This window comes from Perca flavescens, chromosome 23, assembly GCF_004354835.1.
Source record: "Perca flavescens isolate YP-PL-M2 chromosome 23, PFLA_1.0, whole genome shotgun sequence".
Lineage (NCBI taxonomy): Eukaryota > Metazoa > Chordata > Actinopteri > Perciformes > Percidae > Perca > Perca flavescens.
Genome location: NC_041353.1, coordinates 18108535 through 18134597, shown reverse-complemented (window position 1 = coordinate 18134597; position 26063 = coordinate 18108535). Strand labels below are relative to the sequence as shown.

The 26063-nt window shown below is 43.1% G+C and overlaps 1 protein-coding gene and 1 long non-coding RNA gene across 2 annotated transcripts in view; both read right to left on the bottom strand.

The window, feature by feature from the left end:
- Nucleotides 1–111: 111 nt before the first annotated feature.
- On the bottom strand, nt 112–4744 carry LOC114550262 (uncharacterized). Its single transcript, XR_003691661.1, has 3 exons — nt 4263–4744; nt 3459–3559; nt 112–874 (listed from the first exon to the last, which is right to left on the bottom strand). It is a non-coding gene; the product is annotated as an uncharacterized LOC114550262 (long non-coding RNA).
- An 862-nt stretch (nt 4745–5606) lies between these two features.
- LOC114550516 (mucin-19) overlaps nt 5607–26063 on the bottom strand; it is a 28500-nt gene continuing 8043 nt past the window's right edge. Inside the window, exons 5-45 of the mRNA XM_028571324.1 lie at nt 25755–25884; nt 25513–25573; nt 25059–25141; nt 24523–24721; nt 24298–24423; nt 24061–24181; nt 23808–23943; nt 23638–23715; nt 23454–23523; nt 23160–23297; nt 22868–23017; nt 22226–22320; nt 21987–22119; nt 21480–21723; nt 21201–21241; nt 20954–21042; nt 20534–20679; nt 20271–20409; nt 19964–20068; nt 19463–19657; nt 19101–19173; nt 18848–19017; nt 18600–18756; nt 14592–14702; nt 14198–14339; nt 14024–14052; nt 13826–13885; nt 10823–11071; nt 9840–10075; nt 9466–9652; nt 8745–8958; nt 8182–8348; nt 8004–8073; nt 7792–7901; nt 7671–7702; nt 7422–7575; nt 7290–7327; nt 7051–7158; nt 6710–6749; nt 6491–6599; nt 5607–5932 (exon numbers count right to left, since the gene is read on the bottom strand). Coding sequence (XP_028427125.1) covers nt 5764–5932; nt 6491–6599; nt 6710–6749; nt 7051–7158; nt 7290–7327; nt 7422–7575; nt 7671–7702; nt 7792–7901; nt 8004–8073; nt 8182–8348; nt 8745–8958; nt 9466–9652; nt 9840–10075; nt 10823–11071; nt 13826–13885; nt 14024–14052; nt 14198–14339; nt 14592–14702; nt 18600–18756; nt 18848–19017; nt 19101–19173; nt 19463–19657; nt 19964–20068; nt 20271–20409; nt 20534–20679; nt 20954–21042; nt 21201–21241; nt 21480–21723; nt 21987–22119; nt 22226–22320; nt 22868–23017; nt 23160–23297; nt 23454–23523; nt 23638–23715; nt 23808–23943; nt 24061–24181; nt 24298–24423; nt 24523–24721; nt 25059–25141; nt 25513–25573; nt 25755–25884 — 5104 coding nt within the window. The 3' untranslated portion in view covers nt 5607–5763. The remainder of the gene's footprint in view (nt 5933–6490; nt 6600–6709; nt 6750–7050; nt 7159–7289; nt 7328–7421; nt 7576–7670; nt 7703–7791; nt 7902–8003; nt 8074–8181; nt 8349–8744; nt 8959–9465; nt 9653–9839; nt 10076–10822; nt 11072–13825; nt 13886–14023; nt 14053–14197; nt 14340–14591; nt 14703–18599; nt 18757–18847; nt 19018–19100; nt 19174–19462; nt 19658–19963; nt 20069–20270; nt 20410–20533; nt 20680–20953; nt 21043–21200; nt 21242–21479; nt 21724–21986; nt 22120–22225; nt 22321–22867; nt 23018–23159; nt 23298–23453; nt 23524–23637; nt 23716–23807; nt 23944–24060; nt 24182–24297; nt 24424–24522; nt 24722–25058; nt 25142–25512; nt 25574–25754; nt 25885–26063) is intronic.

The following is a 26063-nucleotide window of genomic DNA, read 5'->3' as shown; positions in this document are numbered from 1 at the left end:
CCGGCTTATTTATGTAGCATGGAAGCTTGGTGGAATTGCAAGCTAGCATTAGCTAACTAACCAACCAGCTTGCTTCTAAATAAATACCTTTTAATTATTGTATCACTTTTTAACAGTCAAACTGAAACACTGGCGGTGAGCTCCAGGTCCTGCAGCCGCAGATGGACCATCTTCAGAGGGTTAACACGTGCCAAGTTCCACATCCCTGCTGAGACTTGCATTCACAAGGGAAAATAATGATTTTATAAGGCAAAGTAGCTACTGTTTAAAAACTAGGCTATATACATTTATTTGTCATGTTCATCAAGCATGATTATAATTTTAGAACGTTTAGAGACGTCAATGTTTTATCAGACTGTTGTCTGTTTATAATTTCCTTGCTACCTGGATGCAATTCTCGGATAGCAATGAGGGTTAAGAGACACATTATTCGGCAGAAATTATTGTTGCTGCCCATGAGGTGGATGTAATTCTCAGCAGAAATTATTGTTGCTGCCCAAGCGGGTGCAATTCTTGGCAGGGATGCAAAATGAGGGCACAACATCAGCAAAGCAAGCTCTGGTCATGGCCGGGGGATGGGCCGCTGCAACCGGGTGTGGGGCTCTCCGAGTCCCGCTGGAGCTTCAACTGAGGGTTGAGGTCTTGCCTTCCCCAAACACCTTAAATAGTGCTCTCATCGTCCCCGTCTTCTTTGTTTTTGCCAGTGCTGATGTTGGCATGTCCATTTTCCACCGCGTTACCCTCTAGTCCATTTTCTTCAGCCTGATTCCTCAGTGTTAACTTCTTCTGTCTCTTGACAACTGTGCGGCAGACGCCTCCCCAGAGCATGTTAGAGAGGAAGTAGAGTCCAGTAATCAACCCCAAGAATATCATTCTGAAAGTAAAGTACATTATAACAGGTTATGTTTAGTTTTTTACTTCATTGAAGGGCTTGCATTTGGATTTTTTTGTCTTAGTTTTGAACAAAACATTATTCTATCAAGTGAAATGGACACTATAGTAGTAAACACAGTTAATAGCATGTAAACAACTGTGGGATTAGTGAGAAAGTAACTGAAAGAAAAAGAGAGCTGTAAGTGCTAGTGTAGGTTAAATGTAAACCGGATAATTATCCGCTGTAATGAAGAATATGTCAAAATCAACTGCGTTGAGCTACCAAAGCATGACGCTATCAGCTTACCGCTGCACGTCAGCCAAGCAGGAGGCAGGACAGCTGAGTCGGAGCAGACAGTTTAAAGATTAAAGTGGAACCCGCTCTACATATGCATAGTTATGTCCAATTACGTGTTCAATGTAGCCAGCCTGTCAGACTGGGGATCAGATCGCATATCTGTGATCTTGAGTAACCACGATTTGATGATTTGAAAATATAAGCGATTGCCCAAGTCTATATCAAGGTAAATATGGTGCAAAACACGAGCTCGTGCAGCATCCTACTAGGGCTTAGTTGGGGTCAGCAGCAATACTTTTCACTCAGTCTGGGCAAACATGTGTCTTTTAATCTTAATATCTACCTAACAACAACTTTCTCCCATAGCCCCTAGTCTCGCATTGCCAGACCTTCGTTCACAGCTCTGCGGAGGAGGGTCTGGCGAGTCCACACAGCATTCCAAAAGTTGTTTTATTTTGTTCTGTCTGTCTGGATTTACCCTGCAGAGATCTGAGAGAAGGTCCTCATATATCGACCGGAGTTTAAAATGCTAACAAAGGAAGCCCAGGGCAACGGATATCTGGGCTAAAGAGTGAAATTCAGCAGAATTTCCATCGGCAATGGAGCAATCCCGGAAGTGGAACGTTGTGAATATAGACTACAGAGCTCCAAGCTCCCAGAAGCCAGATTCTAATTCATGATGTGAACTATTACTGCAGGTTCTGTTGTGGTTGTGTATACTTCTGTTGGGGTTGTTTATACTTCTGTTGGGGTTGTTTATACTTCTGTTGGGGTTGTTTATACTTCTGTTGGGGTTGTTTAGATTTCTGTTTCCTGTTTGTATATTTCGGTTTCAGTTTCCTTTATTTCCCTATTGATTGTTTATGTTTCTGTACTGTGGGTTTTGTTTCCTGTTGATTGTGTATGTTTTGGTGATGGTTGTGTAGGTTTCCGTTTCCTGTTTTATTTTGGTAGTCTGGTTTTCTGTCTTGTCTAGTTTTACTTCCTGTGTTTTCCCGCCTACAACAACATCCACTAACCGGCACCTATAAAGCTCACTAATTAACATTTTACATCTGGGTTTCATACAAAAACTAGTCTCTCATCTCCAGACCTTCCTCCACAGCGCTGCGAAGGAGGGTCTTGCTAGTCCACACAGCATTTTGGGATGGGAGAAAAACCTGTTCTGGTTTATTGGCATTTCTTTAAACCAATGACGATCGGTGCCTCTGCTAAATAGCCTCGGAGAGGAAGTTGTTTGACTTGACTTTTGCTACACTTCTGTCATGGCAGAGATCTACACATCGTTTTGTCTACACATTTACAAATCACAGTACACTTGTCAATCTGAATAAAGAATTTGGAGATTTTTTTAGACATTTGTAAGAAGCTTTTGAATGACTGTATTAACACAGACTCCTCCTCCCATGATGGATTAGGATCACACACAAGACCTACAGTACTTCATACCTGCTTTCAACACTGATTGGATTTACTTTCATTTAGATTAGATTGGTTTGAATGTAATCTAATGTAAAACATGTTTGATTGTTATCTTCATTTTGACATCATGATAGACAAAGATTTATTGATACAATACAAAGTCTGGGTTGTGGAGAAATGTTTAGTGAAATCTTAAATCTTTCTTTGTGTTACCAGTAAATCATGCTTGTGTGTGCAGCTGACCAGCCGTAACCTTACCACAAAGATATTAGAGATTAAAAGGGATTCACACGGTGCTATAGGTCATAGACTATTCTGTGAATATGTTACAAGAACAGATGAGGCTCCACAGGTACACAAAATGTGTCCGCCAGAGTAATAAATCAATGTTATCAACTAATATTAATTAATTGCTAAATTTTTTCATATGACCAAAAAGCATGTAATAAACTCACCTTATTAACAAAGTGAACCAATAAAAAAACAAAAAGCACTTTACTGAGTCTGACACATGCATTTTAACACTCCGTTATACTTTTAAACTAATCTGTTCTCATTCCATGAGCAAGCAAAAGCATGAAAAAACTTTTCATGTATTCAAACTCTCATTTAATTTCAAAGTCTCACATTTTATCGGATCAAGAGAAAAATTAGGCTTTTTTTTGTTAATGCTTTCCCATCATCAGGTGCACTATTTGTCACAGATTATACTGACAGAGAAATGAAATACCAAGACAACTGTGTAAAGAAAATCTTTACAATGAGATTTTAAAACTGCACAATCACATATCCATTTGTGTTCACAAACATGGATTTAAAAGATTAAGGCTGTACAACTACTATGTAAGGGTAACATGTTACCGACCTTGAAGTTGAGGCAGCAAGCTGTGTTTTTATAGTCTCTACACTCACAATGCTGCTGTGTGCTCAACGGAAAGGAGTTAGAAAAACACACCGCCAAAGGACCTGCAGAAACACACCAAGATTATGAGCATTCATCTGATTTTATCAAATTGATTTCTTCAAAATATACAACATGTCAAAATGAACTACTTTCTTCCTTAACGTTTTCTTCTTTCTTCTGTTAAATAAGGTAACTGGTTAACAATGTCAGTGTGTGTAGCGGTGTGATGTTATCAGAATTGTCAAAGATTTTATAAAAGTAATTGTGTGCACATCCCACCTTCTGGCAGGTGCAGGACAAATGAAAAATACTAAAGTGAAAAAAATGTAATGTCCGCAACACTGCTTTAAACTCCCATATTTATTACAAAAGCAACGTTTCGACCCTGCTGGGTCTTCTTCAGGCAAATGGTGGACACATTTGATGAAGGGATATATGTAGGCCTTACAATCAGCTGACCCACCATATGACTTCAATTAGTTTGATTAGGTCTAAATAGCCCCACCAAGTTTAAAGCCGTGTTGCGGACATTACATTTTTTTCACTTTAGTTATAAGAATTGTCCCCAACCTGTCATACAAGAAACTTAGAATTTAAGATTTGTTACAAAATGTACATTGTTAGTCATTTTTCTGATCACAATACTGACAATTTACCAGTAATTTACACTGAAACACAGGTAAATAGTACAATATTTCCTCAGTGCATCTTAAAAAAAGACCTTACTGTAGAGTTAGAAGGGAAAATAACAGAAAAAGTATTTACCTGAGATGAGGCAGTGGTAAAGTAGCGAAAGTACCTGGCAGGATGTTGTGGTTGACATCTTATCACAAGCAATCTAAAGTAACCCAGCTTCTCATGTCAACTTGTTGACCATGTAAATACAATCCATCCAACACCTCCAGCACTCACACACACAGACACGCCCCCACACACAAACACTGCTCCGGTTGAGTAATGCCCAGCAGTTTGTCTGACCAGCACTGGAAGGATTACAAGAAGTTGAATACATACTTTATCAATTCAATTTTTACACTCTGTTGTTACAGTTACACACAACATCCACAGACCCAAATACACACACGTGCTCAGGACCTATACATGCACTAATGGAGAGATGTCAGAGTTCAGGGCTGCCCCATGGACAGGCACCCCGAGCAGTTGGCCGATCTGTGCCTTGCTCAAGGCACTCAAGGGCACTACCAGTCCACCACCGTACTTGGCCCGTACGGGGACCTAAACCTTAAACGGTTCCCAAAATATTTTCTTGCTTACTTCGATTGGTAATAGATAGTTGATTTTTTTAAATCAACCTGCATCACCATTTTGAATGTTATCACTCCACTGAATGGGCGTTACCAGTGGTTATCAGCCTCAAAGATATGGCTTAGAAGGGGCCTGCTACACCTACTAGTAGGTTCAGAAGGCTGTTATCATCTATTCATGTGGTAATGGTCGCTGTTAGTGTGGTCAGGACCCCTTGGCATCACTTTTTGTTGCTCTAAAAGAGTCTTGTAAATTCTTCTAAACCAAAAGCTACATAATGTTCCAGCAGGAATGTGATCCGGAATTGGGAAGCAATTATCAACAACACTGGCAACCAAGCGAGCGAGAGACACTTTCAGTAACATCTTTTGAACGGTGTAGAAGCCCAAGTGTTAACGCCTGCGCAATGACAGGTATCAGGTGTGATCTAGCATCTACCCAGCATCAGAGGAGTTTTAATAAATTCTAATGAGTGTCCTCTCATTTGAAAAAAATATTTTATCTGTAATGGCGTATTAGTTAACTATGTTGTGGTTCCAATTCCAAAATATGTTGGAATTAATGGTTGACCTGATAAAGAAAAGTACATGTTGTTAGCCATGCTAGGTCTACCATTGAAGTTATGGGCTAAAATTGGGAAATTGTCAACTATGTTACCTTTTAACTAGGTTACCCAGAAGTTCCAACTCATCATGAGTAAAATACTTTTTTCTTAATGTGAAATTTACCCTCAATTTGAGCTGCCCATCTTTGATCGTATGACTCAGGACGGATGTTTAAACCAGGTCCAAGTTGGGTTTAATAGTACACCGAAAGAAGACACATACTTATATGCATATTTGGTTTATTTGACTGGAAACAGATTTAGTAATTGCTTTAAATATAGAAAAAAGCATGTTCAATTGGAGGGATTTTTGATTAGTAATCCATTAAATTTGAATACATTAGATTTCAATTTGGAAATCTGAAGGATACTTCCAGTCTGAGCTGTCAGTACTTTTCAGCCCAGAATGCTGCAGGCTCGGCACTCACAGCTGGTGATGTGCTTGTAGGTGAAGGGTCTGATTGTGCGGTCAAAGCACTGCAGAGTTACTGGTCTCTTCTCTGAGCTCAACTCCTGACAGCATCCGCACTTCTGCTCCACCTGCAGCTCACCGTGTAACACAACACTGTTGCCATGAGCCAAGGCACGGTGGGTGGGCGGGGGAGAGAGAGACAAGATGTGTTATTGTAATTTCACCAAGGCAAGGCAATTTTATTTATATAGCACATTTCAACAACAGGGCAATTCAAAGTGCTTTACATAAAACATTAAAGAGCAATTAAAAACAAATAAAAAATATAAAACAGATAAAATACGAGAATAAAATTCACAGTGCAGTATAAGAAATTAAAGAAAGACAACATCAAAAAGAAAGGTCTTCAGCCTTGCTTTAAAAGAACTGAGAGTTGTGGCGGACCTGCAGTTTTCTGGGAGGTTGTTCCAGATATGTGGTTAAAATTAAGGAAAGTCTGAGCCAAGGCACAGGTGGAGTATGGAGGGAAGATGGAGGAGAGAGAGGGAGTGAGACAGACAGAGGCAGGAATAGAGTTGTGTTATTGTCTCCTTAACCAGAGTTCAAATTCAGGAAAGTCTCTAAAATCAACATGGGAGTCCTTAGTATGAACACTAAAAACCTCAAAATGTGTTAACTGCTATTCATAAGTGACAGGGATATATTTCTTACCTGGGCTGAGACACACACTGGCCCTGACACACAGGTATCTGCATGACGGTGGTACAGTTGTCTACGGTAACACTGATACTGGTCACCTTTGGAGCACACCTCTGGTTACCTGGAGTCAGGGGAAATTAATACGGGAGGCAATGTAATGTGTGGGAGCAAAACACTTAGGAAAATGTGAAGATGCAGTTTTCCTCTTTATCAAGTTAAGACTTGACTTACATGTAAAGCAGCAGTGTTGATCATCCCAAATTCTGTCCTCCTGGGGAATAGATCACAACAGCTAAATGGTAAATGTTTGTTGTTGTCACTTACATATGGCTTGGTTCTAGTGTATCAGCTTTTGATCACTTTTCATATGGTTTACCATCCCCTTAACCTTTTACATTTCATTATATACCCAGTGTAGCAAAAATGTTTTTTTTCCCACACCCAATAAATATGAATGAAAAACTTGTTTTAGCTGGTGGGAATTGGAGTAATACACGAGTTATGAGTGGAGAATAAGGCTTGTAAGATGGTACAGTTATGAGTTTTAAGCAACAGCAGGCAGTGTGCAGTACCTCCTGACACTCTACTGTGGGACAGACTCTAGTCTCAGTCTGAATACCCTCTTTGCCACAATTATATGACATGCAGGGATGGGCGGCATCCGTCCATCTGTCTCCAACCTACACACACAATGACAAATATGACAAGACACAACAGTACAATGATTCATTCCAACGGAAAATGTGTTTTTTTTCCCTCTAAGGGAGAAGAAACACCTGCCTTTACTGTCATCAGATTAGACACAACATACCTTGTATGTTTTTCCTTGATAACTGCACGTCTTCTCAACTGAAAAATGAATGGTGGCGGAATCACGTGAGGAAAAGAAAGTCTCTGAGATTAAACCAATTATTGTAAAGTATTATGACGTGCCAGCGCTTACCACAAATCTGATCACCACAGCAAGAGGTGTTTACCAGCACAGCATTGGGGCCACAGGTGACAAGTGGCACAGGAGCTTTTGGAAAACACTTCTCTGTGCGAGTCTGGTTGTTGCATGTACACATATTACAGCCAGACTGCCATACCTCACCAGGCTGGAAGACAGGTATAGAAATAATTTTTCAATCTGGAATCCAATCTAGAGTCAGAGATTTTACTATTTCGGCACTGATGAAACAAAGATACTCACCAGTTTGGGCTCACCGAGTGGTCCTTTACAATCTGATGGAAAAGCCACAAACTCTACATTAACACTAGTTATGAACATATGTCTAGGTGTGAGTGTCAGCCTTATAGGCCATGTTACTCACAGGCACAGTCAGACACACAGATGTCGGAGTGATTTCCTGCCCTGAAGAGGCCGCTGGGACAAAAACACCCAGCCTCGTTTTTCTGTAGGGAGGCTCCTGGATATTGTCTCCTGTATAGCCAAAACAGAAGACAAATAGAAATGGTGGAACTCTTGACAGGGGAAAATTTAAGGGTGTAAGGGTGTTATTTAGTAAAAGTAAACTTTGCAAACCCTCCATCGCAGAAGTCATCCAGCTTGTTACGACATTCTCTGTAAGCCAATCCTTTTGGACATGTCACATCTGAAACATGAACAAGAACAAGTTATCATTGACATTTTTAATCAAAACATCATTACAAGTCCATAAAACACAAATGTGTGCAAAAACATTGCAAGATACTGTACATACCACAGCCTCCATTAGTCAGTACTCTCCAGTCAATACAGAAACCAGCCTTCTTGCATTCATCAGCAGCTTGTTCTAGTGAAGAGCAAGGACCATTTCTGCATGAATCAAACTCACAGTTCTTCTTTGTAGAGTTCAGATTCACATACCTGCTGCAATTTGAAAAGACTCTGAGGAAACAGAATAGGATAGATTGTAAGTCAATAGTTAAAGAATATACCAATATACAACATACAACAACTCAAAACATACACAGAGAGACAGACAGCCAAGGTTAAACACCATTGAAAATACAAGAAACAATATAGAAAACTAGCATATGTTTTCTATGGTGGTACTAGGTGGTTGCTAGGTCACTACTAAGTGGTTGCTTGGAGGTTGTTAAGCTATAGCTTGGGTATATGGGGTGACTCTGGGTGGTTGATACTATGTGTCTGCATTAGTCACTGAAGTAGCTCTTAAGTAAAGGACAATATTTGTGCCTCTCTTTCATGATATACAGTGTGAGCAAACACACTAATTCTCAATTCTACCACCAATTCCCTAAAGAGGTGTGTGTAGCTTACGGGTGGTCTAGCAGATCGCATAGTCTGGTCGCAGCGCAGGGGGTTGGAGGGGATGGGATAGGGGGTACATAGTCACAAGGTCTGTCCCTTGGTGCAGAAGCACAGGCTGGCTTCAGCGGGTCAGCGTACACCCAGTCATAGGCCGTCTTATCACAGCAGCTGTCTTTCTCGATCTTCCCTCCTTTACGGATACATGATCCACCACCACATACACCTGGAGAGAAGATGGAGAGCTGCAATCTGATGTCCAACATACACATATACATTTGAATTGACATAAACACTCTATATACAGCTTGTAGCCACATTTAGCACATTTTTATTATTCTCTGGCCCACATGTAGACCATATAAACTGTATGCAGACATTCCAGCAAACAATCCTCAAAAATGCAGCATATATGCTATCTAAAAAAAACAGAAAGTGGCTGGTGAAAAAAAGTAGGGGTAAAATGTGAGTAAGCAAACTGGGTCACAGACAACAAGTTTCTTTGGGATTAGGGTTTCTTTCTGCCATCTGGTGGTCAGAAAGTGTTTAACACAGCTTTAAACTAAACATACCTTTTGGCTTGTTTAGCCTATAAGCTCATTAAGCAGCATGTTTTGAAGGGTTTTTGCATTAAGTGAAACTCTACACACAAACACCTACTGTTAAAATGGATATACAATATGCACTTGTGTGCACCACACACATGGACCATCCATTTTAATCCATTACCCACCACATTGTCCCTGGGTGTTGTTGACGAAGTGCTCCATAGCCAGACTGACCACCAGGTTATAACGCGGACTGAGGGAGACATAAGAGCGGACCTCTGGGATGTAGATTGACACTATGTACCCCGTGGTCTCAAACCTCAACCCATGTTCCTCATATGGTGGCTCAATGGTTACGTTGTTCAGAGTGGCCTAGGGCAGATTTGATCAATAGCAAACCAACTTGCTTATTCTTTCAATAGAGTATAATATTATTAAATAGTAGAGGAAAAAAAACAAATGATTATCAGCATCTTTCTAGCCAAATAGCAAATATATGGTTTAAGGAGCCAAGGTGACATAACATACTATAAATAAATACAGATATATTGTATCCTACCTTAACCATATTGGGAAGGATACTGAGTGTAGCTATGTTGTTCTGATATTTCAGGATGATGCCTTTAGCACAGGAGCCTTGGAGGCCCTTCACACAGTAGAAGTTGTCCACAGCAATGGTCAGATTATGATGTGGGGACTGCTCCTCCACCAGGATGTAAGTGCAATCGTCCAGGAAATCAAAGTATACACCTTGGAAAGAGGTGTAGTGTGGATCTCCAGATAGCTCACAGCGACCTATGGGAGGGTAAGAGGTGATTTTAGTAGGTATGGACAGAAAACAAGAAATCTATTTAAAAAAAATGAAAAGAATTAGCCACGTCAGCAGCATGGCTCTAGGGATGGCCTTTGTTGGTCTGTAAATTCACCACTTTCGTCAAGACTAAAATATCTTAACAACTATTGGATGGATTGCCATTAAATTTAGTATATACTGTACATTCATGTTTCCCAAAGGATTCATTGTAATGACCTTGGTGATCCCTTACTTTATCTCTAGTACCATCATCTGATCAAATTTTACATTTGTCCAATACATCATTACCCAATACCAGCGAAACATTCCCATTAGCCTCAACTGTACGTTGTGGTTCATGCTGAGTGGCAAAAATTAAACAAAGATGGTGACCATAGTAAACATTACCTGCTAAACATTAGCATGTTAATGTTGTCAATGTCAGCATGTTAGCATCAGCATGCTGATGTTAGCATTTAGTTCAAAGCACCAATGTCCCAAAGTACAGCCCCACAGAGGGTGGCGTTATAAGGAGATACGTACGTCAGTGCGGATTGGTTTAAGGGAATTGGGAGCAAGATTACTTATGATCTTGCAGCACTTTGAACTCTAGAATAAAATACCCTGCCTAACCACACACAATAAACACTCATACATTCATTAGATATGTAGAGGCAAATATTGAACATAATAAAAAGATAAATGAGGGCCAACAAGAGCAGTGGAGGAGACAACAAGGATACACTTACAGTCACACTTCCATGTGTCACAGCATCCATCTGAGACTCTTGTGACCTGGCCTCTGGGGCAGTTTGGAATTGGATTGGGCATTGGGCAAACCACCGGAGTCAACTCTATCTTCCCATCTGTACAGTTTTTATGAAAGCAGTCCTCGGTCCACGTCTCACCGCAAGTCCAGTGTTTTTTCCTCTTCAAGTCTTTACACTTACACCCTACTTGTGGAAAGGTTGGTGGGTTGTAAGGTGTAGTGGTGATAGGTGTAGTGGTGGTAGGTGTAGTGGTGGTAGGTGTAGTGGTGTAAGGTGTAGTGGTGGTAGGTGTAGTGGTGGAAGTGGTGGTAGGTGTAGTGGTGGTAATGATGTAAGGTGTAGTGGTGGTAGGTGTAGTGGTGGTAGGTGTAGTGGTGTAAGGTGTATTGGTGGTAGGTGTAGTGGTGCTAGGTGTAGTGGTGGGAGTGGTGGTAGGTGTAATGGTGGTAGGTGTAGTGGTGTAAGGTGTAGTGGTGGTAGGTGTAGTGGTGGGAGTGGTGGTAGGTGTAGTGGTGGTAGTGATGTAAGGTGTAGTGGTGGTAGGTGTAGTGGTGTGAGGTGTAGTGGTGGTAGGTGTAGTGGTGGAAGTGGTGGTAGGTGTACTGGTGGTAGTGATGTAAGGTGTAGTGGTGGTAGGTGTAGTGGTGGAAGTGGTGGTAGGTGTAGTTGTGCTAGGTGTAGTGGTGTGAGGTGTAGTGGTGTAAGGTGTAGTAGTGGTAGGTGTAGTGGTGTAAGGTGTAGTGGTGGTAGGTGTAGTGGTGTAAGGTGTAGTGGTGGGAGTGGTGGTAGGTGTAGTGGTGGTAGTGGTGGGAGTTGTAATGGTGGGAGTGGTGGTAGGTGTAGTGGTGGTAGGTGTAGTGGTGGGAGTGGTGGTAGGTGTAGTGGTGGTAATGATGTAAGGTGTAGTGGTGTTAGGTGTAGTGGTGGGAGTGGTGGTAGGTGTAGTGGTGGTAGTGATGTAAGGTGTAGTGGTGATAGGTGTAGTGGTGGTAGGTGTAGTGGTGGTAGGTGTAGTGGTGGAAGTGGTGGTAGGTGTAGTGGTGCTAGGTGTAGTGGTGGGAGTGGTGGTAGGTGTAATGGTGGTAGGTGTAGTGGTGTAAGGTGTAGTGGTGGTAGGTGTAGTGGTGGGAGTGGTGGTAGGTGTAGTGGTGGTAGTGGTGGGAGTTGTAATGGTGGGAGTGGTGGTAGGTGTAGTGGTGGTAGGTGTAGTGGTGGGAGTGGTGGTAGGTGTAGTGGTGGTAATGATGTAAGGTGTAGTGGTGGTAGGTGTAGTGGTGGGAGTGGTGGTAGGTGTAGTGGTGGTAGTGATGTAAGGTGTAGTGGTGATAGGTGTAGTGGTGGTAGGTGTAGTGGTGGTAGGTGTAGTGGTGGTAGGTGTAGTGGTGGAAGTGGTGGTAGGTGTAGTGGTGGTAATGATGTAAGGTGTAGTGGTGGTAGGTGTAGTGGTGTAAGGTGTAGTGGTGGTAGGTGTAGTGGTGCTAGGTGTAGTGGTGGGAGTGGTGGTAGGTGTAATGGTGGTAGGTGTAGTGGTGTAAGGTGTAGTGGTGGTAGGTGTAGTGGTGGGAGTGGTGGTAGGTGTAGTGGTGGTAGTGATGTAAGGTGTAGTGGTGGTAGGTGTAGTGGTGGAAGGTGCAGTGGTGGTAGGTGTAGTGGTGGAAGTGGTGGTAGGTGTACTGGTGGTAGTGATGTAAGGTGTAGTGGTGGTAGGTGTAGTGGTGGAAGTGGTGGTAGGTGTAGTTGTGCTAGGTGTAGTGGTGTGAGGTGTAGTGGTGTAAGGTGTAGTGGTAGTAGGTGTAGTGGTGTAAGGTGTAGTGGTGGGAGTGGTGGTAGGTGTAGTGGTGGTAGTGGTGGGAGTTGTAATGGTGGGAGTGGTGGTAGGTGTAGTGGTGGTAGGTGTAGTGGTGGGAGTGGTGGTAGGTGTAGTGGTGGTAATGATGTAAGGTGTAGTGGTGGTAGGTGTAGTGGTGGTAGTGGTGATAGGTGTAGTGGTGGTAGATGTAGTGGTGGTAGGTGTAGTGGTGTAAGGTGTAGTGGTGGTAGGTGTAGTGGTGGAAGTGGTGGTAGGTGTAGTGGTGCTAGGTGTAGTGGTGGGAGTGGTGGTAGGTGTAATGGTGGTAGGTGTAGTGGTGTAAGGTATAGTGGTTGTAGGTGTAGTGGTGTAAGGTGTAGTGGTGGTAGGTGTAGTGGTGGTAGGTGTAGTGGTGGGAGTGGTGGTAGGTGTAGTGGTGGGAGTGGTGGTAGGTGTAGTGGTGGTAATGATGTAAGGTGTAATGGTGGTAGGTGTAGTGGTGGTAGGTGTAGTGGTGTAAGGTGTAGTGGTGGTAGGTGTAGTGGTGGAAGTGGTGGTAGGTGTCGTGGTGCTAGGTGTAGTGGTGTAAGGTGTAGTGGTGGTAGGTGTAGTGGTGGTAGTGATGTAAGGTGTAGTGGTGGTAGGTGTAGTGGTGTAAGGTGTAGTGGTGGTAGGTGTAGTGGTGGGAGTAGTGGTAGGTGTACTGGTGGTAGTGATGTAAGGTGTAGTGGTGGTAGGTGTAGTGGTGGAAGTGGTGGTAGGTGTAGTTGTGCTAGGTGTAGTGGTGTGAGGTGTAGTGGTGTAAGGTGTAGTGGTGGTAGGTGTAGTGGTGTAAGGTGTAGTGGTGTGAGGTGTAGTGGTGGTAGGTGTAGTGGTGTAAGGTGTAGTGGTGTAAGGTGTAGTGGTGTGAGGTGTAGTGGTGGTAGTGATGTAAGGTGTAGTGGTGGTAGGTGTAGTGGTGGGAGTGGTGGTAGGTGTAGTGGTGGTAGTGATGTAAGGTGTAGTGGTGGTAGGTGTAGTGGTGGGAGTGGTGGTAGGTGTAGTGGTGGTAGTGATGTAAGGTGTAGTGGTGGTAGGTGTAGTGGTGTAAGGTGTAGTGGTGGTAGGTGTAGTGGTGGTAGGTGTAGTGGTGTAAGGTGTAGTGGTGGTAGGTGTAGTGGTGGTAGTGATGTAAGGTGTAGTGGTGGTAGGTGTAGTGGTGTAAGGTGTAGTGGTGGAAGTGGTGGTAGGTGGAGTGGTGGTGGTTGGAGGTTCTGTGTAGACACAAAATATACTTTTAATTTAAAACATTTAAAAAGCTAATTGCCAGAAAACCCCATTTAATATTTGTGTATTACTGCCTGGCAATAGATGCATGCAGTAGTAAATGTAGAGGTATAATTCATACTTACGACAGTTTATTGATCCATTTACACAGCGGCTAACAAGGATAACACAAGAGAGTCAGAAATATCCAATTGTCAATGTACCAGTAATTTTCTAAAATTATATTTTTTCATATTGGTTACAATGAAAATGTACATATTTAGACATACTGTATATACATTGTGAATGGCCTAACTTACCACTCTATAGTCTGTATCATGACCGTTGCCCCAGGCTGAATGACAGTGTCATTAAAATAACAGGTGCAGTTCTTCAATTTAGTGCATTCACCAGTATTTTCATCATAGTATGGCACTTCCCTTGAACATCTGGGGTAGCAACCTTTCAATAATAAACAAAATGTGTTCTTTATGGTTGCAAATGGATTACTAAACACTGACTAGAAAAAAACTTTCAATTGATATCTAAATTGTGAGTATTTCATTTAAATGCCAGGTTTGTGTGCAATAATGCCAAAATTAGACACAAACTAAGTTACATTAGGACATTATTTTCATTTTCTTTAAAGTCAACTGATGACTGAGAATTAAGTTATGTTCTTATATTTGAATACAACTGAAAAAGTCTGCTTACCTTCCAACTTGTGATTGAGGTAGTTGTCTTTGCCGCAGGTTAGCATCTCACCACAGGCTTCATAGTGCCAGCTACACTGGCCTTGCTCGTTATAGAAGTCACAGTAGACCGCTAAGGTTTAAATTATCCCAAGTTAAATTGTTATAGTTTAGTCCAATAATAATTGACAGACTTTTCATCATATGAATTGTTGGCTATATTGCTTGATTATTTATCTGTCTTGCACAGTGTCAGTCCTCTGCATAATGACAAAGAAATATTTTAATATTAATAAAACATTATGTAAAAGTATATAAAGTATGTGAAATACTAGTGAAAATAAACTTTGATATTTACTTTCAAATTGTCTGACTGTAATGTACTGTGTGTGTCAAGTTATTGAAATCTTTTGCACAAAAGTAAACTTAACGGAGAGGTGATGCATCTTTAGCATTCTTAGCATAGCATAAAAAAGTTAGTTTTACCTTGTGACGTGACAATTTAGTATCAAGACTCAAGTGACTAGTGCTGATCTAATCTATGTTCTTTTTTAAGGATTTAAGTTTAAATCCATCCATCTTCGTCCGCTTATCCGGTGTCGGGTCGCGGGGGGAGCAGCTCCAGCAGGGGACCCCAAACTTCCCTTTCCCGAGCAACATTAACCAGCTCCGACTGGGGGATCCCGAGGCGTTCCCAGGCCAGGTTGGAGATATAATCCCTCCACCTAGTCCTGGGTCTTCCCGAGGCCTCCTCCCAGCTGGGCGTGCCTGGAACACCTCCCTAGGGAGGCCCCAGGGGCATCCTTACCAGATGCCCGAACCACCTCAACTGGCTCCTTTCGACGCAAAGGAGCAGCGGCTCTACTCCGAGCTCCTCACGGATGACTGAGCTTCTCACCCTATCTCTAAGGGAGACGCCAGCCACCCTCCTGAGGAAACCCATTTCAGCCGCTTGTACCCTGGATCTCGTTCTTTCGGTCATGACCCAGCCTTCATGACCATAGGTGAGGGTAGGAACGAAAACTGACCGGTAGATCGAGAGCTTTGCCTTCTGGCTAAGCTCTCTTTTAAATCACAACGGTGCGATAGATTGAATGCAATACCGCACCCGCTGCGCCCGATTCTCCGACCAATCTCCCGCTCCATTGTCCCCTCACTCGCGAACACAACCCCAAGGTACTTGAACTCCTTCACTTGGGGTAAGGACTCATTCCCTACCTGGAGAAGGCATTCCATCGGTTTCCTGCTGAGAACCATGGCCTCAGATTTAGAGGTGCTGATCCTCATCCCAACCGCTTCACACTCGGTTGCGAACCGATCCAGTGAGTGCTGAAGGTCGCAGGCCGATGATGCCATCAGGACCACATCATCTGCAAAGAGCAGCGATGAGATCCCCAGCCCACCAAACTGCAACCCCTCCCCACCCGACTACACCCTCGATATCCTGTCCATAAATACTACAAACAGGATTGGTGACAAAGCGCAGCCCCCTGGCGGAGGCCAACCCTCACCTGAAAAGAGTCCGACTTACTACCGAGAACCCGGACACAGCTCTCGCTTTGGTTGTACAGAGATTGGATGGCCCTGAGAAGAGACCCCTCACCCCATACTCCCGCAGCACCTCCCACAGTATCTCCCGGGGACCCGGTCATACGCCTTCTCCAAATCCACAAAACACATGTAGACCGGTTGGGCATACTCCCAGGCTCCCTCCAGGATCCTTGCGAGAGTGAAGAGCTGGTCCGTTGTTCCACGACCAGGACGGAATCCGCATTGTTCCTCCTCAACCCGAGGTTCGACTATTGGCCGAACCCTCCTTTCCAGCACCTTGGAGTAGACTTTACCAGGGAGGCTGAGAAGTGTGATACCCCTATAATTGGCACACACCCTCTGGTCCCCCTTTTTAAAAGGGGAACCACCACCCCAGTCTGCCACTCCTTTGGCACCGTCCCAGACTTCCACGCAATGTTGAAAAGGCGTGTCAACCAGGACAGCCCCTCCACACCCAGAGCCTTGAGCATTTCTGGACGGATCTCATCAATCCCGGGGCTTTGCCACTGTGTAGTTGTTTGACTACATCAGTGACTTCCGCCTGGGAAATCGACGACAATCCCCCATTATCCTCCAGCTCTGCCTCTAACATAGAGGGCGTATTAGTCGGATTCAGGAGTTCCTCAAAGTGCTCCTTCCACCGCCCTATTACCTCCTCAGTTGAGGTCAACAGTGTCCCATCCTTACTGTACACAGCTTGGATGGTTCCCCGCCCCCCCTCCTGAGGTGGCGAACAGTTTTCCAGAAGCACTTTGGTGCCGACCGAAAGTCCTTCTCCATGTCTTCTCCAAACTTCTCCCACACCCGCTGCTTTGCCTCTTTCACGGCAGAGGCTGCAGCCCTTCGGGCCCTTCGGTACCCTGCAACTGCCTCCGGAGTCCTCCGGGATAACATATCCCGGAAAGACTCCTTCTTCAGTCGGACGGCTTCCCTGACCACCGTTGTCCACCACGGTGTTCGTGGGTTACCGCCCCTTGAGGCACCTAAGACCCTAAGACCACAGCTCCTCGCTGCAGCTTCAGCAATGGAAACTTTGAACATTGTCCACTCGGGTTCAATGCCCCCAGCCTCCACAGGGATGCACGAAAAGCTCCGCCGGAGGTGTGAGTTGAAAGTCTGTTGGACAGGGCCTCCTCCAGACGTTCCCAATTTACCCGCACTACACGTTTGGGCTTACCAGGTCTGTCCAGAGTCTTCCCCCACCCTCTGACCCAACTCACCACCAGATGGTGATCGGTTGACAGCTCTGCCCCTCTCTTCACCCGAGTGTCCAAAACATACGGCCTCAGATCAGATGAAACGATTATGAAATCGATCATTGACCTTCGGCCTAGGGTGCTCTGGTACCAGGTACACTTATGAGCATCCCTATGTTCGAACATGGTGTTCGTTATAGACAATCCATGACTAGCACAGAAGTCCAACAACAAACAACCACTCTGGTTTAGATCAGGGAGGCCGTTCCTCCCAATCACGCCTCTCAGGTGTCTCCATCATTGCCCACGTGTGCGTTGAAGTCCCCAGCAGAACAATGGAGTCCCCCACTGGAGCCCCATGCAGGACTCCAGTCAAGGTCTCCAAGAAGGCCGAATACTCCGAACTCCTGTTTGGTGCATATGCACAAACAACAGTCAGAGTTTTCCCCCCCACAACCCGCAGGCGTGGGGGAGGCGACCCTCTCGTCCACGGGGTAAACTCCAACACAGCGGCGCCAGCCGGGGCTTGTGAGTATCCCCACACCCGCCCGGGCGCCTCACACCCTGGGCAACTCCGGAGAAGAAAAGAGTCCAACCCCTATCCAGGAGTATGGTTCCAGAACCGAGACTGTGCGTGAGGTAAGCCCCACCAGATCTAACCGGTAGCGCCCACCTCCCGCACCAGTTCCGGCTCCTTCCCCACAGAGAGGTGACGTTCCACGTCCCCAGAGCCAGCGTCTGCTGCCCGGGTCTGGTCCGTCGAGGCCCCTGACCTTCACTGCCACCCATGTGGCATCGCACCCGACCCCAACGGTTCCTCCCACAGGTGGTGGGCCCATGGAATGGAGAGGAGTTGCCACGTAGCTTGTTCGGGCTGTGCCCGGCGAGCTCCGTGGCAAACCCGCCACCAGGCGCTTCGCCGACGCAGCCCACCGTCTGGGCCTGGCTCCAGACGGGGGCCCGGGCTTCCTCCGGGCAGGGTCACTCCATCTCTGCTTAGCTTTTTCATTGGGGTTTTTGAACCATTCTTTGTCTGGCCCCTCACCTGAGACCACTTTGCCTTGGGAGACCCTACCAGGAGCACAAAGCTCCAGACAACACAGCCCTCAGGTTCACAGAGACACACAAACCTCTCCACCACGATAAGGTGATGGTTCACGGAGAAGTTTAAAATTGTTATTAAATGTCACATTACTGTTACCTCCCTCCCATCTGAAAAACTATGGCTTTTATAGTTAAGTTTAAATTAATGTTAGTAAGGGGGAAAAAAGGTCTTAACTTACGGCACAAATCAGGTGTCCTCCATTTTACACACACATTCTGGTCGCTGCAGACCTCTGCGTAGGCTGCCACAGCTGTGCAGAAGCCCAGAAACTTCCCTTCAAACTCACAGGAGCAGGACTCCTGCACGCAGGCTTGGTAGTAGGGATCTGGCTCCACCTGGGGATTGTAGAACACCCAGAATAGACGTTAAGGGCTCTCTCTATAAAGGGTATTACTGTAAGTGTTGGTAGCATGATAAAATGCATACTTTTAAGTGGCAATCTTTGAATGTGTCTCCTTTAATGATCATACAGCGCCGCTGGGCCCAGGCTAAGCAGTAAGAGTTGCGTTCACATGGAAATATCTCTTTGGTCACATCAGAGCAAGGGGGTGTGGCGGCTTTCCAGCTGTTGCCAAATGCCAGGGGACTGGACACCACTAAAAGAATAAATTCTTGTGTTATTTTGACCACCATGACAAAAGTAAAAGTCCGTCATAAAACAAAGAGAAGACCCATTTACCTGCTGAGCCACTTATCTGTAGGTCATTCATCTCGTTGAAGTCAAAATTCCCACAGAGGCCGCACACTCTGTTCTGCAGGAGAGATGGTTAAAAAGTTCAGAAATTACACTTAAAATTAAAGGAATTGCTGACTGGATGGATCATGGTATCAGCAATGGTTAATGCTGAAACATAATGTTTTCTGATACTGCCAAAGTCGGACATTTTCAAGCAAAAAGACATTAAGCAATTGAACAAAATGTGGATTTTAGATTTAAAAAAATCACCTTATGTTGAGTAGTTTCTAATATTAATTTATACTGAGGATCAAAGTGTGTAATCACAAGTGATACATTAACCACTACATTTTAAAATCACTTACCCTCCATTTTTCATGCAGCTCTATGGTGATCCGGGTGTGTTTGTCCCAGATTAGAGTTATCCCTCTGCTTGGCACTGAGATTATGATGTAGAGTCCCACAGTGTGTGTGGAGTAAAGGGAATGGTCCTTCAGAGTCCAGCCTTCATGATGGCGTCTGGTCACCTTCATGTCACTCAGTGTCAGGGTGACCTCGCCCTTTAAGGACAGCACAGGTACAACTCATTATGAGGAAAAGAAATGTAATTGATAAGGGAGAAGTTACCAGACTTTACTGATTCTATTGATCTGCCATAAAATCCATCATATATTTATTCTTTAATGATGACTGAATGATCCGAGTATGTAACAACTTACTTGACTCGTGAAGTGTGTGAAGATGAAAATGAATGAATAGAGGAATGGATATTACAGCATGATGATAGTAAGACAGATGATAAACATGTGGACAATAGCTCAGGGTCTTAGTGAAGAAAAATGTGAATCCCAGAAACAGTCGTCTACCTGCAGGTTGAGGACGATAGAGCGAGAGCAGGTAAGCGCCTCATCACAGCAGGGGACACCCTCCACTCTGACAGAGAAGGTGCCGTTTCTACTTCCACAGTCATCCTGAAGTAAAAAGATCACAGTTAGATACATACCCTTATGAAAGATATGGTAAACTTTAGCCTATATCTTTTTTTAAATGCCCTGTAGTATTTAGTTGATATACTGTGTCCTTTACTGTGTCTGTGGTGCTTTGGAGGCCAAGGCTTCAGCAAAGAAACATGTGAGCAGTGGATTTTGTTTCCACTTTCATGTTTGGTCTCACCTCTACAAGTGTGTACTGACATTGTCCATCAAAGCGGTACCATTTGGAGTCAAAGGTCTGGTAGTGTCCGTTTCCGTAAACTTGACATTTCCCAGGACACGGCTCGTCTTTGCAGTCCCACTGACCCTGACCACAGACACTGCGAGATAGAGTGATGTAAACAGTTCAGTCAGCCTCTGCATCATGGTTTTATTAGCTTTTCAAGGGGAAAAAAAGACTTTTTGAATTAACAAATAGGAAAGCAGCAATAATGCAGGCGTTACCATGTTTTACAGTTGGTTTTGACATGCTGTCCTGCACTAAATACTTTGCCACTGTACATACAGGTGCAGTTGTACAGAGAAACACAGTTTCCACGGTGATCTTCGTACTGGTCATTTGGGCAGTAACAGCCACTCTCACAGGCACCCTGGAAATCACACCAAAAGAAAATCTTTTAGCTCAAGGAAATGTTTTACCCTCCATCACAATTAAGGAAACCTGTTTTGGACAAAGGGGATATTTTAGGGATGCAATTCACTGACAGGAAGTTTATGTAAAAATTAAAATGAGAGCTTTCAGAAGTAGTTGCTCTCAAAAAAAAGCATCACATCACCACAAAAATATGTTAAGTCATAATATATTCTATAACAATACAAGAATAAGCCAGCAGTGTACATAATTATATATATCTGTTGACCTACCATTGGTTTGCTGAGACTGTCACAGGTTTTCGGAGCTGTGTTAACAACATTCTTGGAGCAATGAACACAAACCTTCCCATTTCTGCACCCTGATGCAAACAATCATGAAATTAAAACATTATTATAGAGTTAAAGGGATTTTTTATTACCAGAATTCTGGGTGAATTTCCAACAATGGAGCAAATGTAACGAAGGATCAGTATAATTTAGCTATGCTTATGATAAAGGAATATGTATTTATATTTACCACAATCCTGAGAACATTCCAGTTCTCCATTCTCACAGACACTGCAATAGACACAGCATTTGGTTACAGATATAAAAGATACACAACAAGTATGTGTACATCACCGGGATTGACTACACAATTGAGCATACTATAACAGCATTGGGAAGATTTGGTTAGGGCAGACAGTGAGTAATAGCCTCAGCCACTGGGAAAGTAAACTACAGATGTAAAATGTTAAGATAAATGGTATTCAAGCATTTTAAGTGTCCGTAATCTGTACTTAGATGGTCAGCTCACCACTGTCGACTGTCGATAACAACAGGGCCTGGGGGCGTTGTACCGCGGTAGTAGTGACAATCGCACTCTGCCTTTGTGGAACAGGTGTCTCCTTGGTTCAGGTGAGTTCCCTCTGGACAGCCACAGCCCTCCACAGGAGCGTCTTCCAGCCCACAGCGAGGGTCAGGGCCAGACAGGGAACGGCATGTGTGGTTGCAGGCTTGCATGTTGTAGGAGAATACTTGGTTCTTCTGACATTTCAAAGCTGCAACACAACATTGTGATTACCATTAAATATGCCACTGATTTGTATTACTACTAGTACTAATATGTGACATTTCCATTAACAAACTTCCACTCTTGGCAATTGTAACACGGTTGTTGATTCAACCTAGCTGTACCTAATCATGCTTTTATCATTATCGCAAAAGTGAAAAACAACAAGAGAATTGTTTTCAGTGGACTGTGAACAATAAAGTGGGACGATGCAGACAGAATAACTTGTATATTTATCAAAGCTGAACTCACTGCAGTTGGTGGCTCTCCTCCAGGCACCAATTACAACACCCAGATTGGCACAGGCTTTGGCATAGCTGCCCAGGGCAACACACAAGCACTGCGGCAGACTGCTGCCACAGTTACAAGTTCTTTGGATGCAAGCCTGAAAATAAAAATATTTTTTTTGTTATAGAGTCACACATTGATATGTCAATGACAGTTAATTGCTAAAAATGACAAAACTTATAAAAGTTCAGTGCAAGTCTCACCGTGTGGTAGTGATCAATTGGGATATAACCATGGCATGGAGCAAATACTCCAGTTGGGTTTGTCAACACAGAGCACTTTTCATCAGCAAATATTTCTGCAAAAATACATATTGAGATCAGAGATCATGAAATATATTTGTTTTACCTTGTATTTAAAGCTATAGTGTGTATTTTCTGTTGCCTCCATGAGGAATTCGAAGTAATGACAGCAAAACTGTTGGCACGCAGTTGCTAGTAGCCACGGAGGATACAATGGATTAAAAAAATATGATGGACTCTTCAGAAGAGGTAATTATCTTCATTCAAGTTTCTGCGCTCAAAAGTCACCGGACGCCACAATCTTCTGAACATAGTCATACTGAGAAATACAGAGAGAGTTGTGTGGAGCTGATAGTCTTCATTGGCTTTGTAGCAACTCATTTGGGAATGGCTTGAATGAAACGGATGTTCATTAATATCAAAAGTTATGCACTGAAGCTTTAAAAGTATCTCAGACAAGCAAGCAAGTGCAAACTAATTAGCATTCCAAAGTGTAATATATTCTTTCATGTCTGATTTTTTTTAGACAAATAAAACATTATGTATGAATTTATACACATATTTCCAACATTTTAAAGTAACATTTTTATTATTAAATGGTACCATTGTCTGTGTTGATACAGGTGCTGGGTATGTTCACCCGACAGTCACCCACACTCCAGGACTGAGCAAAAGGTTGAGCAGAGTTCTCGATGATCCTGCTGCTGGTGGTGAAGTCGTCTGTGGTGTCACTGTTGTCGTTTCCACAAAGACCTGAATGACAGACCAACTATGATTAACCATGCCAGAGCATATAGACATTTTTATTTGGTAATTTCTTAGCCACGATGGAAGTGAATCCCAAAGAATGTTGATGTCAATATATTTTGATTTGTTAGTGGACTGAGATCCTAACCTGAGATCACCTCTGTGTGGTTTCTGGGTGGGGTGATGTACAGCTGGATTTCAGGAGACACCTGGACTTGGATCTTCATACCAAACGATGTGTGGACCTGGACATACATGGAGGACTGCCAGAAAACCAGAGCGTGATCTGACAGGTGACAGAGTGGTAAGTGATTGGGTGAGTGGGTTAAAAAGCCATTATGGATGGATTACTAGGCTACCAGACATATAACATATTTCAAATTAAGGTCCAGTCAACAGATGCAATGGACAACAATTCTTCCCATTTTGTATTTTTTCTTACCAGACTGATGAAGTTCAGTGATCTCCTCCTTTCCGAATTTAACCATGTTGTCTGAAAACATATACATGTCCTGCAAATCCAAAAAAGAAAGACATTAAAATTCAGTGACTGTACATAACTGTTGCTTGACATCTGTTTGACAGAACATATTGTTTTAAATTCAACTCTCAAAGACTGCTTGTACCTGAGAAATCAGAAGAGTGACTGTTTCCAGAGATGGTGCCTTATCAGAAAACTTGATTGTTATCGTCCAGTTGAGACCCTTAAAGAATCATTTTTTTTTAAACAGTGAGAATCATAAAAAAAGACCACATTTTTAATGTTATATGTTGGGGTAGTGGGAAAAATATTCACCTTTGAAGCCACATATGTACATTTACCGGGGAGGGCATATTGTTTGCCATCAAATGTTCTCACAAACTGCCCTTCAATGAGACATCTGGTAGGGCAGTTGTTTTCAGAGCATTTCCATTTCCCACTGTCACACACACTGTGTAAAGAAATGAGGATGAAATGTAAATCAAAAACTTCAAATAGGATCATTATATTGATTCCAGATGGAAATCTGCAATTCATGGATATTCGGTAAGTTTTTCCGCTGACTTACCATGACTGACACTTGGATGTGCGCACGTCTCCGGGTGAGTATCTCCTACCAGCAAAGACACAGGGGCAGCTGGACACACTCACACAATGGAAGCCATCTGCCTGATCATTAAGCACCTTGCCTACAACACAAATTAATATACCTTTTATTATTTGGCTCACACAGGCAAAAAAAAAACACCAAAAATCAATGAAACTTCATGTGAAGAGCTACATGATGAAGTCAGGCAGTGCTCACCCTCTGGGCAGACACAGGAGCTGGTGAGTTCTTGGTTGGAGAATCTAGGGTTTGGATTTGAGCAGCTGGGAACAAAGGCCGCGCCCTGTTCCACATAAACCAGGTCTCCTGAACAACTTGGCTCCGCTGCATTAACCCACAGAAACATGCTCATCAAGTGTCCAAACATGAATTTGAGCAAAACAATTTGAAGATCTTTAAAATCTAGTTTTAAAGAGCACCTACCACATTTGGTTACACTTCTCCATGTCTTCCTGATATCCATGTCGTTTCCACACTGTTGGACAACTTCACTGAAGAAAGCGCAGCTGATGTATTTGCTCATTTCATAGCCGTAAATGTTCTCTTGACAGAGTTGGATATATAGCTCAATCGCCTTGTTTGGCAGACAATCAAAGAGTCTGGAAACAAAGTGCTGGCATACCTACAAATATCATCAGAGAAACCAACTGAACATCTGGAACTAGGAATTATAGTGTATGGTGTTGGAGTGTTCAAACTAAACAATTTTATGGTTAAACACAGCTGAATAGATTGCCTCCCAAAAACGTAAATTTACACACAAAAATAAGTTGCAGTATGACATTTACGACACAATATTTTGGCATTACAGTATGTTTTTGGGTTGTCCCTAGTGTATTTAATTCATACACTGTGTTCTTCTTTCCAGTGAGTGAAAAGTACATACAGAGGAGCAGTACCAAAATCCACTTGGTTGTGTTTGAAATTGTAACACACATTTGTTGCAACAGTTAACTTACTGGATTCAGAGTGGACACAGGATCTCGGGTTTGACATGTGTCCTCAGGAAGTACGCTGTCCTTAACCAGCTGCTTCTTGTCACCTGATTTCATGAGAATTGTACATTCTTAGAGCAAACTGTACGCAAACAAATGTCAAAAGTTTGCATAAACATAATGTGTGCATTCGTATGATCAGCTACAGTAGAAAACCTCACATTAGCATTCATTTTACACTTATGGTTTCACTTTACTTTTGAAATTTTCTCTTTTTTTTTATTTAACATCACAAACAACTAAACAAAAGCTTACCAATTCCATAGAAAACTCATGTATTGGCTATTAAAACCACTATTTGTACTACTGCTTCTACCGTCAACACTATATTTGCTGCTACTACTTAAAGTATTTCTGCTAATGTTACTATTGCTAGAATACAATCTTGCTACTAATTCTAGTAATTTAACCGTCATACCTGGGACGTTGTTTCCACACAGTCCAGTCATGTCGGTGCTCAGCTCCTGATCTAGCTCCACCTTAACAACAAGTAAAACATTTTTTTTAAAACCTTCAGGTAGTGCTCGGCAGTACCGAAACAGTACCAATTACTATTTATTATTATATATTATATGGATATGGGATATGGATGATGTGTCCATGCATCTGTGTGCCTGTGTTTATGCTCTCGTGTGTGTCTACTGTATGTTGTCAACTCACCCACAAAGAGTCTATTCCTCCCGGTACATTGTGCCAGGTGACAGACAGAGGGAGCAGCGAGCTCTTCAGTTTAGTGTAGATGCCGTAGTGAAAGATGTGCTGGTAGGTGTGGTCGTATGGAAGGGAAACACTGTCAACAAATAAACATACAGAGATACTGTATCAGTAGGGATAAAACTAGTTACATATTAAGTATTACAATGTCCACTTAGTCACCTTGCAGAATTGTCACAACACTCTTTATGTTTTCATTTAACTTAACTATGAAAGGCAAACTATTAATAATGCAGTGGCCCAGAGTCAAAGCCA